The sequence below is a fragment of the Erythrolamprus reginae genome, chromosome 7 (genome assembly GCF_031021105.1).
Source record: "Erythrolamprus reginae isolate rEryReg1 chromosome 7, rEryReg1.hap1, whole genome shotgun sequence".
Classification (NCBI taxonomy): domain Eukaryota; kingdom Metazoa; phylum Chordata; class Lepidosauria; order Squamata; family Dipsadidae; genus Erythrolamprus; species Erythrolamprus reginae.
This window is the reverse complement of record NC_091956.1, coordinates 37,822,927-37,835,236: the sequence shown is the minus strand read 5'-3', so window position 1 is coordinate 37,835,236 and position 12,310 is coordinate 37,822,927. Positions and strand designations below refer to the sequence as shown.

The following is a 12,310-nucleotide window of genomic DNA, read 5'->3' as shown; positions in this document are numbered from 1 at the left end:
TTCAATAGTCTTCCTTGTTCCCAAGGCATTGGGGGGCTTCAGATTAATCTTGAACTTGAAGCCATTAAACATCTCCATATGATACAGAAGGTTCAAGATGCACTCCCTTCGCTCCATCTTAGCCTCGATTTGACTTGCTTACGTCGATAGACCTGAAGGAAGCATACCTTCACGTTCCAATCCACCCGGCGTATCAGAAGTTTCTCTGCTTCTGTCTGGAAGGAACGCATTACCAATACAAGGCAATGTCATTTGGTCTGTCATCCGCCCCACGGACATTCACAAAATTACTGAACGACCTCACGGGCAGCCTCCGTTCCCAGTTCATACAGTTGATGGCCTACCTGGATGACATAATTATCTTGTCCAGGTCTCCATCAAGGGCCAAAGAAGACCTACAATGTACCATACAGACGCTACAAGAACATGGCTTCACCATCAACCTACTGAAAAGCCAATTGTCTCCCATTACAAGCCTCTTACATCTGGGCTCAATCATAGATACAATCTCAGGTACCATCTCCCTTTCTCCAGAGAGACAATCCAACATCATCCAAATTGTATCCAGTCTACCACAAATACGCAGAGTACCACTTTCCCTCCTATCGAAGCTGCTTGGGACCTTGGTCTCGTGCATAAACATTGTGCCATGGGCTCGTCACCACATTTGAACCTTTCAGTGGTTCTTGCTACCTTTCCAAAAGGCAAGGATCAGCCACTCACACAAATTAGTCCCCCTAGGCCGGGGAGTTTGAGACTCCCTCAGATGGTGGGCTTCCCCAGCGCTATACCGGGGGTCCTCATTTCGGAACCAGAACCATGTCGTACTCACAACTGACATTAACCTGATGGGCTGGGGAGCGCATGTAGGCTCCCAGATGGCACAGGGACTTTGGTCCTCTGTGGACTTAAATCCAGTCAACATCAACTTCTTGGAGCTCACAGTCTTCCTGGCCCTCCAGGCATTTGTGCCGATGATGGAAGGCAGACATGTCCTAGTGCTTATGGACAATGTCGCAACCAGGGCCCACCTGAACCACCAGGGAGGAACGAAATCCCGCAGACTCATGCAAGAGGCGTCTGCCTTGTTCCAATGAGCCGAGACGCACCTAGCATCCTTTTCAGTGGAGCACATAGCCAGAACCTGCAATGCTCAGGCCGACTGGCTGAGCAGAGCAACCTTGGATCCAGTGGAATGGCGACTGGACCCAGATCTTTTTCAGAAGCTGGTCCACTGATATGGCAACCCCAAGGTGGATTTATTTGCAACGCACATCAACGCCCAGCTTTCAAGGTTTTTCTCCCATTTCCCGTCACCGAGAGTGGAGAGGATCAACACCCTGCACTCACCTTGGCCCCAAGGTCTGCTGTACGCCTTTCCTTCGACATGTCTTATTCCGAAGGTCATGGACAAGTTTCTGGCGGAACAGGCAGAGTGGTAGCGCCCCACTGGCCGCGTTTTCCTTGGTTCTCTGACCTAATGGAGCTGTCAATTTTCCCTCCTTGGAGGATTCCAGATCACCTAGTCTCCCTCAGCCAGGGGTTTGTTTTCCACCCAGAACCTCAGTGTTTTCAGTTAACCGCCTGGCACTTGAAGGGGATAGATTGAGAAGCCATCAACTTCCGGACAAAGTGATCTCCACAATGCAGGCCGCACGACGCCGGTCTACAATGAGGATTTACCAGGCAATGTGGTCCACTTTCTGCAAGTTCTGTGCAGAACACCAGATCGTTCCACAAGATTCCCCTTTGATTCCAGTCCTGTAATTTCTCCAAGCCGGTCTGGAAAAAGGTCTAGCTCCAAATACCTTAAAGAGGCAGGTGGCGGCCCTGTGTACAATCCTGAAGGCTGAGAACAGCCGTTCCCTAGCCCACCACCCATGGATCAGGGACTTCCTTCGAGGTGCCTCCAACAAACACCCTCCTCCAGTTCGCTGGTTTCCCACCTAGAACCTCTCACTTGTCCTGCAAGTGCTCATGGGGCCACCATTTGAGCCATTATGTACAGTCTCCCTTGGTTTCTTAACTATTAAGACAGCCTTCCTCATAGCTATAACCTCGGCTCGCCGGGTGTCGGAGTTGTCAGCTCTTTCAGTCAGATCAGATCTTTGCATCATCCACCCGGATAGAGTCATCCTATGTTAGATCCGGCTTTTGTTCCGAAGGTCAATACATTATTCAATAGGAAACAAGACCTAGTAATACCGGACTTTTGTACGCATGGTAGCCATCCATCAGAACTTAGGTGGCACAAAGTAGATGCCCGTAGGGCATTGAAGATTTATATTAGATGGACTACGACCTTCAGAAAATCCGAGGCACTATTTGTCTCCTTTTCTCAGACTAAGATGGGCCTCAAGGTTTCACCACAAACAATTAGCCGCTAGCTTCGCAGTTGTATAGTGGAAGCCTACAAAGCGAGTTCTCGATCTCCGCCAACAGGGATTACGGCTCATTCTTCCCGTAGTGCAGCCACCTCTGCCACGTGGACTACCCATTGAGGACATTTGCAGAGCAGTCCCTTGGTCTACACCATCAACATTTATAACACACTACAAACTTGACTCATTCGCCTCGGCTGAGGCATTGTTCAGGAGGCAAGTTCTTCAAAGGGTGTGCACTTCTCCTGCGCCCCTGGTCCAGCCTTCTCCCTCCCATGGAACTTAAACTTCGGTATATCCCATGTTGGACTCTCCTTCCAATGCAGTGGAGAAGAACCGTTGTACCTACCTGAACGGTCTTCTCGATGCACTGGAAGGAGAGTCCAAACCCTTAAGACTCTTACAGAAGGCAAGGAGGGTGGGGCAGTGTGAATCTCCAGGGGGTGCTGATTCCAGAAGGCTGGGACCTCCACAGAGCAGGCTCTTCCCCTAGGCCCCATCAAGCAACATTGTCTGGTTGACGAGACCTGGAGAAGGCCAACTCTAGAACCTAATCAGTCGCTGTGACTCATACGGCAGAAGGTGTCCCACAAGTAATCTGGCCTGACAGAAAAGGGGGAACTTAAAAGAAACAAGAAACAAGAATTAGAAGAACAAGGAATTGACATGGGTTAATGCACGCAATTGTAGATACAATCTAGATATGAAAAAGATGCTAAATTATATGGTTTTTACATGGAGGTGACAGAATTGGATGAGATACAGAAACAGAAAAGTGGTCATTATAGGTCATTACCAACACTTTGAAACCAAACCGATGCAGTCCTCGGAGTGTTAGAGAAATATGGGCATGCCTAGGGAGGCCCATGACCGTTCTTGCGGCTGCATTTTGCACGATTTGAAGTTTCCAAACACTCTTCAGAGATAGCTCCATGTAGAGAGCAGTGCAGTAGTCAAACCCTGAGGGGATAAGGGCATGGGCAACTGTAAGTAGTGACTCCCTGTCCAAATAGGGCCGCAACTGGTGCACCAGGTGAACCTGGGCAAATGCTCCCCTCGCCACATATGAAAGATGATGGTCCAAAGTTAGATGTGGATCGAGGAGGATGCCCAAGTTGCGTACCCTCTCTGAGGGGGTCAGAATTTCCCCTCCCCCAGAGTAATGAACTGACAGATGGATGTGTCCTTGGGAGCCAGAACCCCCAGCCACTCCGTCTTGTGGGGGTTGAGTCTGAGTCTGTTAACACCCACCCAGACCCTAACAGCCTCCAGACACCGGCACATAACTTCCACTGCTTCACTGAGTGGGCATAACTTCCACTGCTTCACTGAGTGGGCATAATAGATTGTATTGAGAAATATGAGATTATTTACAATGGAGGGACATGACTTGCAGTTGGGTTGGCATTTTTGGCGGGAAAAATAAGATACATGGTAATTTTCAAAGACATAAAAGGAAGGCATTAGTAGTATGGGAGAAAGTTAAAAAACACTATTTGAAGATACCAGTGTTAATACATCCAAATATTACTAATATGGGAAATGTTAGATATAAATATATTTTGACAGAAAAGGGGGAACTTAAAAGAAACAAGAATTAGAAGAACAAGGAATTGACGTGTTAATGCATGCAATTGTAGATACAATCTAGATATGAAAAAGATGCTAAATTATATGGTTTTTACATGGAGGTGACAGAATTGGATGAGATACAGAAACAAAAGTGTGTGATTTTCAAAAATGTAGTTATTTACTTTGTGTTAAACTAGAAAAAGAACAGGTAAAAGAAATTGAGTGTGTGGGCAAAAAAAATTGAACATTCGATAAATGGCAGCAACTATGGGAGCAAAATTATAAATTAACAATGGTGATTGTATATGAAGAGAATTTGTATAAAATGTATATTGGGTAAGAATTTGAATGTCGTTGGAATAAATGACGCAGCAACATATTGACTTTAAACCTGAATTGTTCTTGTTGGGTATCCTACCAGGGAAATATAGTAGAGAAATTGTATATTTGATTATTCATGTAATAACTGCAATTAGAATTGTATTTGCACAAAATTGGAAAACTGAAGAAATTCCTAAAGATGAAAATGTGATCAAGAAAATATTAAATTGTGCAGAAATGAGTACATTAACATTAGCAATTCAAGGAAAGGAAGAATCTGATTATTATAATTGAGGGTTATTTTAGCATTGTTTAGAAAATAAATATGAATAAAAAGGTTTTTTTTAAGATACAATTAAATAATTTAGGAAGAGAAATGTTATAATAGGAGATATGTTAAGTTGTGATGTTAAAATAAGAATAGATGTATATACAGAATTTGGCAGTAAACTAACGATTATGACACAAAAAATGTACTCAGACGACACAATGTTTAATTAATGAATGATTAAATGTTTGTTTAAAGGCAAAAATTTAAAAATAAAACCCAAAAAGGAAAGAAGATCTAGCGATGGTCAGTCGCGACATCTTCTGTCCTGACCCCGCGAGGCCCTTTTGCTCAGCTCTCACAGCTAACCTCCCGCTTTCAGTTCGAGCCGCCGCGGCGCAGAAAGAGCTGCCTTCGCGCTCTTTCTGCTCGCTCGCCACCTCTCTGAGCAACTTGGGCTTAAACTTCCTATGCTTGTTTGCGCCTTACCGGTTGGATGCGTCTGCTGCGCGGGTTCGCAGCGAATTTCCACTGGCGGAGACTCGGACTGCTGCTCGCCAGTGAGAGGCCCCGGGGCTCCAACTCAAGAGTACTTTCCGTCCTCCTGGACCTGGCGGACGCACCCCCCACCCAGCTTCCTGCACCAAGCCGCCTTCCTTCCGCTCGCCACCGGGATTGCCAGGCCTGGAAAAGCCCCTCTTTTCCTCCTTTGCCGGCCGGTCCGGTTCCCTCCCAGCTCAGGGGCAAACAGATGTTGGCGGAGCTGAGAAGGCCCGTTCCTTGCCCTCATTCCAGCGGGATTCGACGGCTCTTCTCCCTCTGGACAGTCTCGCGCGACGGCCGCCTCCCTAAGCCCTGGCAGAAGCGGAATCGGACTGCGGAAGCACGCGTCTCCTTCGCCGGGAGACGTAGCTGCGAGCACCCCTTCCTGTGGCGCAATGAGCAGGACGGCGCTGTCATCTGGGCATGGATGGAAAGGGTAGGGACTTGGCTGCCGGTGGGGGGGGGGGGGATACCTGGACTTCTACGTTCAGCTCTTTTCTCCTTGCCCGATCCAGACGCTCTATAGCTCAGTGAGAAGCAGAAGGGACTCCTGGCTACAAGAAAAGGACTTGCTCCCAATGATCAAGGAACAAAAGTAGTTTCATAATTTGCATCCTCGTGGGAATTCGGAGTTGAAAAATTTCACTCGGAAATTTAAAATTCACACAGTGTTTCAAGTTGCGACTTGAAGATATTACTGATTCCACGGGAGTTGTGACTTGTTTATTAAAATCGTGGCATACTTTCAATGAAATAAACACACATTCACAGAAATTAGAAAATAACTCGGCCTATTTATTCTGAGGAATGTGTCTTAAAACACAGGGTGGCACATCTGGGTCGTTCTGGCCAGGAAAATGCAGGAGCAACGTTTTTATCCCCAAGCACACACCAGACTAGTCTCGTAGGAGCAGCGGGCTTCAGAAATGTGAGGATTTGTACATCTGTCCCACTTCTCCCCCCACCCCCACCCCAGTTACTTTATTCATTATTTGTAAATTCCGAGAGAATGAGGGGGGGCAGTTTAAACTTCTGCTAAATCTTGGTTGCCCAGATCCCTTGAAGGTCATTGAATCCCCAACATTCTATTTGAAGAACTGATACCTTCCCCATAGTCTATTCCATATATAGGTATACAGGCCACCTGTTCATTTCACTCTGCAACCCTGAAACATGCAACAAATGTGTGACATTGTCCATAATGATAAATATTGGATTCTGTTAGCCACAGTCGTTGAGGCATATCATTTTAATTTTGTTCTTAATTCGTTCAAAGTTTTTGTGTATAAAATTTATTTATTCGTTCAAAATTTATACACATAGCACTCACGCTGAGAATATTTTTCAATAAATAGACAAAACTTGTCCTAGCATTAAGCGCTGAGGAATCAGATATGAGAAGTGTGGGCGCCAGTCTGATAAAGGACATGGCATAGGTAGTTGGCTTTTTTTTTTTTTCTGGAAAAGTTTAGTACTGCAACTAAAACCCTACATATAATTGATTCGAACTGACAAAAATATAGAACTTCACCAACCGTAGTTCTATTTTGAGGAATTTTCAAAATGCATTTTCTAGGTTGGGAAGAAAATGTGCCCTAGATTCTCTCTGAATTTCAGTCTTAAAAATTCTCAAGCATCAAAAGACAAGCTCTAGCAACATTGTCACATTAGATGGCAAAATCTTCGCTATCCTTGACTGTATTTCAGATGCAGAATAAACAATAGAAATATATGGTTTTTAAATTTCATTCTAGGCAAAAAAGATGGACTCTATATTTCAGTATTTTGATTAAAGGAAAAATAACGAAGCAGTAGTCATTATACTTTCTCTAATTATTCTCTGTTCACAATAATGTGACATCACACCTGCCAGTTTTTTAGTTGGTGTTGGCCTTCATGAGTATCAAGTTCTTCCAAGAACCACGGTTCTAAGAAACGGTCATTTATCGGTTTGGTATCCATGAATCATTAACAAATGGAAATTTTGTCAGTGCTCAGATCTTCTAATACTATCCCAGATTTTTTTATAGGGCACCTAGTGTACTGTGTTGTTGTTATTATTGTTGTTATAGTTATTATCATAATTATCATCACCATTACTGTTAACCAACCATTTCAGTCATATTGGTCCCTTGTGCAACACCAACAGAGGGTGAAGTTGACACCAACGAAGGCTTGGGCCGAAAATGTCTCTGATCCAGCAACGGTTTTACCTGTTGGTTGCTCCAGCTGCGTTTGAGCTTAACTATCCTAGAAAGCCTGAAGCTCTTACTCGGGAGAGGCAAAAACGGAGAAGGGCTGCCCTCGAAGAATTTCCCTTACTTCCCTGCCAGAAGCTCTTTTTCAGGCAGGGAAACCCTTGGCACGGGAAAGGGTTAAGGCGCGCGTTCCAGGGCCAGAGTCTCCTGCGGGTCGGACAAGTAGCACAGCCAATGAACGGGACAAGCCCCACCCCCGAGGAAAGGCCGGCCCTGGCTTCGGCTTTGGCTCTCCACCGCTGGACTGACAGCTGGGAGGGCTGCAAAAGGCGCCGAAAGCCAGCGAGCACATAGAGGCGCGGTGTGGGTCGGAGTCGAGAGCTGCTTGGCCAAAGGAGCGTCTCAGCAGGTTGGGCGACGGTTGGACTCTTTTATGGAAACAGTGCGCAACGGGACCGGGACGCAGAGGGCAGCGTCCAACTGAAGGTAGACCTCCCTCTGCTGCCCAAGGCGCCAGACGAGCAGCCAGCCCAGCCATGGCGCGCCGCAATGGTAGCCTGGCCCCGACGCCCTTTTCCATCCAAGCCCTCCTCACGAAGAAGGAAATGGGCGCCGTGCGATTCGTAACTGCCTCCCGTCCCTGCCCGCAGACGCTCTTGCCCAGTCCCGAAGGTACGTCCGCCTGTTGCTGGCGTCTCTTTGACCCGGAGGCCACCACTCTGGGCCCCATGCTCCAGCCGCCACAGCCGCTAACATTCCAGGAGAAGCAGCGCTCTGACCCCGAGGCTACCCGGCCACCCCTCTGGGACTCGGACTCAGTCCTGAGCGAGGAGCACGACGGCGACAGGGAAGACGACGACGAGCAAGAACCTGGCCACGAGTCCGCTGACCCCCGGAGACCCCGAGAGAGTCTGCACGGTCATGGCATAGCCCAATCCCATGAGGGAAGAATCAGCTCCGAGCAAGGAGACGCTCCTCCGTCCCGGAAAGCCGTCCCCGGGCCGAGGCTCGGGGCCGCCGACAACAGGTGAGCCGGATCCCTTCCGAGCGATTAAGGGAGGACTGTGAAGTGGTTCGATGCGGTGGGAGACAAAGCCAGGTAGGGGCCGAAGTCATGCTCCTGCTCAGCGGGAGATCTCGGGGGGTGTAAAGCTCTGACTTGAGAGAGTAGAGGCGCTTCTCTCTTAGAGAGAACGGAGGACCCCGCGCTGTCTTCCGGGAATCTTCCGAGGGTGAAGCGTTCTGGCCAGTGGGTCACCTCTAGAAGACCACCTTTCGAGGGGTAGCAGCGTTACCTTCGCCAGGTGCCTCGCCCTGTTCCCAGTTCTGAGTTTAAAAGGAAGCGTTTGCAGGGCTTGGCGGAAGAAACTGCAAAGCCATTCTGACCCCTAACCGTTGTTGCTTTCCTACTCGCGTCTCCCTTCGGAGGAATCCGTTCGAATCAAGAAATGGCAGCCGGGAACAAGTCGCGGAAGCGGAGGGTCGCCCTCCCAGCTGTTCGGCTGGGCCTGAGAAGCGGCCGACTAGGGTCCAAACAGGGCGAGACTCCAGGATAGCTGGGGAGCCCGGATCGCTTAACCCGCTCGAAGCATGTTTGTTTGTTTGTTTATTTTTTATTTATTTGTTTATTTATTAGATTTGTATGCCACCCCTCTCCATACATCGTCGCCGCCGCTCTCGTGGTGCCCCATACAGTTCGGAGTTTTGCCTGGCTGCTGTGACTGCGGAGTCCCGAAGACTCATCTGCGGCGCTGTACTGTGCGTTGTCCACAATGGACAAAGGCCGTCTCGCTGAGCTCGGGAAAGACAGCTCAAACCTAATAGAGGGTGTTTCTCCTGCAGGAAATAGTCGCTTGAAGCCTAGTTACTAGAGGCAAAGAGGGCCCCGTCCTCCTCCCCACCGTCTCCTTCCCAGACAGAGTTCTTTCCCCCCGCTTTTCTCTCAATCACCGGCGTCGCAAGGGCAAATACAGCCGTGGAGCTTGTTCTTCTCCAGACTAGCTGGGTCGCAGGATCCCGGGGCGGCTTCAAATAAACCTGCCGGGCCTGAAGTGGATCCCGGAGTGGCTTCAGTAAGCCGCCGGGCCAGAAGCTGAGGGAGAATCCTAGCATACGGGAGGTGGGGAGTAGCAGGATGCTGATTGCTAGCTGGCGCCTCCCTGGCAGTTGTTCCGCTTGGGCTGAAGCCTGGCGGCGGAGCAAAGACTTACGCGGGAGGAAGAGACACGTCGCCTGCCCTCTTCGACTTTTCTAGGCTGCAACGAAGCGCTTTCGCTTCTGCCCGCCGCTCCATTTGGAGAACCTGACAGAGGGGAACCAAGGATCCGCCACCAGGGAAGCTCAGAATGTTCAAAGGCGTGAGCCAAAGAGGCCCAGAAGCGAAGGGCTCGAACGGAGAAGTTTACTACCCCTAGGAATCCAATACGCAAAGTTGAATTGCGTCTCTTCTCACCTTTATTGGCCTTTGCGCTCACCAGAAGGGTTTGACCTTTGTACCACGTCTGCTTCGGTCTGCCTGTCGAGGCCAAGCCAGGGCGAAACCTAGTTCGCTGGTGGGAATGGCGCGCATTGTCGGTTCCGTACAAATGAACCTGAGAAAAGAACACTTAGAAGGGTGGTTTCTAGCTTACTACAGCTCCTGACTCTGGAGGCTCGACTGCCGTTCGGCTGAGATCCTCTGAGCCTGAGGTGAGATTTTGAAGCAAAACGGTGACTGGAACTGGAAAGTACGGGATCTAGTTTGAAACTCATTGGATTTAAGTTACGAACTGTGGCTTATTGAAAATGGGGCAGACTGGAGCTTTGTGGCTTCGCTAAGATAGGATTCACTCCTGCAGTGTTTGTGGGGAGAGTTTGATTGCTAGAAAATTAAGAAATGTCAATTTTCGAATTGTGGTGAACGCTCTCTTTTTGTTGCTCTGGACAGACTGGCGCCTGATTTAGCAAAGGGATTGTGGCGCTCCTTCCTTGATACTGTGTCCCCTCAGCCCCACAGCAATCGACTGACAAAAAGGATGTCAACATAGGCACAGGCCATATGAGGAAGTATAAAGGCCGCCTTGAGAGCAACAGCAGCCCCTGCGATTTCGAGCAAATGTTGGCTGGATCAAACACAGTGCGTCCTCCCAGTTTCGAAGGCAGTGTCTCCAAGTCTTTCTTGGAGTCATTCCCTTTCAGGGCAACTCGTGGGTGCCTCTCTCAGCTAAAGTCCCCCCCATTACAAAAAGGGAGAGAAAGCAAAAGGAAGAGGACCCGGATTGTGGGGGCAATATGCTGGCTCTGTTAAAAAGTGCTATTGCTAACATGTTGTATGCCACCCTGAGTCTAAGGAAAAGGGCGGCATAAAAATCAAATAGATCGATAGATAGATTGATAGATAGATAGATAGATAGATAGATAGATAGATAGAGATAGGTAGGTAGGTAGATAGGTAGATAGGTAGGTAGGTAGGTAGAATCAGAGAGAGAGAGAGAGAGAAGGGTTCCGACCTGGCCTTGTGTTTACCCCGAGACAAATAAAATTCTGTCCCATGCGGGTCTCTTTCCCGTTCAACCTCCTTTGTTTTACACATGTAATTCATGTAACTATTGACCGCAGCTTTTAAAGGGTTTAGATGTGCGTGTGGTTGCGCAGGAGAAGCCCAAGAAAAATAGTGAAGGCTCTGAAGCCCGGTGGAACATTAGTTTAAAAGCCCTAGGATAGTAGAGAAACTATGACAACCACAGGGATCAGCGCCTTGCCTGGATTCGACGCCTCTACCTAGAAGGAGGCTTGCTTTTAGGGACAGGAGAACTGTGGGCCCAACGCTGCTTCAGGATCCGGCAGAATGGGAAGCCGACAAGGGCCCTCCGATTGCAGGCCGAGTCTTTTTGCTTCCAGTGGAGAAACTGAGGTGGAGGGGAGGAGGGGCGCGGGGCTGAAGGGGCGCTCCCAAATTCCATCGCCTTCTGACTCTGTCTTCTTTTCCCTCCTCAGGAGGCAGCAGCCACCCTGAAGAGGAGGACGACGAGGAGGATGAAGGCAAACATGGTGGCCGGGGCTCTAAAGCGCTCTCCGAGGAGGACGAGGCGATTTCGGCGGGCGCCCCGGTGGGAGCCCCCACGGCGTCCCAGAAACCGCGCAAAAAGCGCTCGCGGGCAGCCTTTTCCCACGCGCAGGTCTTCGAGCTAGAGAGGCGATTCAACCACCAGCGCTACCTCTCTGGGCCCGAGCGCGCCGATTTGGCTGCCTCTCTCAAGCTCACTGAGACTCAGGTGAAAATCTGGTTCCAGAACCGGCGCTACAAAACCAAGCGGCGCCAGCTGGCCGCGGACCTCATGTCCGCCGCGCCGGCGGCCAAGAAAGTGGCGGTCAAAGTGCTCGTCCGTGATGATCAGAGGCAGTATCACCCGAACGAGATGGTCCGGCCGCCTTCCCTCTTCTCCTTCCAGCCCTCTTACTATTACCCTTATTACTGCCTGCCCGGTTGGGCCCTTTCCGCCTGTGCTGCCGCCGGGGGCATCAAATGAGGCTCGGTTCCGGGCTGCTTCAGAGCATGAAGGGAGGAAGAATAGGGAGAGGTGAAGCAAGGGCGGCAAAGAAGGCAGGGAAGAACAGTAGGAGAAAGCTCGGGAGTCGGTCTGTTCTTCCGGCGGTTTCTGATCTTCTGGTGCTCTCTCTACCGTCCTCCTTTCTTTGTTCAAAACTGTCCAAACGCCTGCCGGCCTCGCTGAACAATCGAGTTTTTTTCGAGGCAATCAAGCGGGCCGTTCTCCTTCTCCAGCACCTGGAAAGGCAATCGGAAAGTGCCTGAACAAGCGCGCTCAGTCTGATCTAACAGACCACTTTCCCCTCCACTCTAACGCAGCTATATAGGAAAGTTTTTCCGCAGTTTCTGGCCTCTGATCTGACTTTGTCGCAGTTATGAGGTGCAGTTTGGGAAACAATATGATTCTAGCACTTTTTGTTTGTATCGTTGTGATTATAATTATTGGTTGTAATCGTTGTGATTATAATTATTTTTATATTTAGTATGAATGTAATACTTG

The 12,310-nt window shown here is 49.1% G+C and overlaps 1 protein-coding gene across 1 annotated transcript; it reads left to right on the top strand.

Annotated features, from left to right (window-relative positions):
* Positions 1–7,819: 7,819 nt before the first annotated feature.
* Positions 7,820–11,792, top strand: NKX3-2 (NK3 homeobox 2). The gene is given in 3 exon segments (XM_070756595.1): positions 7,820–8,274; positions 8,276–8,310; positions 11,259–11,792. Coding segments are annotated over 3 exon segments (1,023 nt in total). The 3' UTR covers position 11,792.
* The last annotated feature ends 518 nt before the right edge of the window (positions 11,793–12,310 follow it).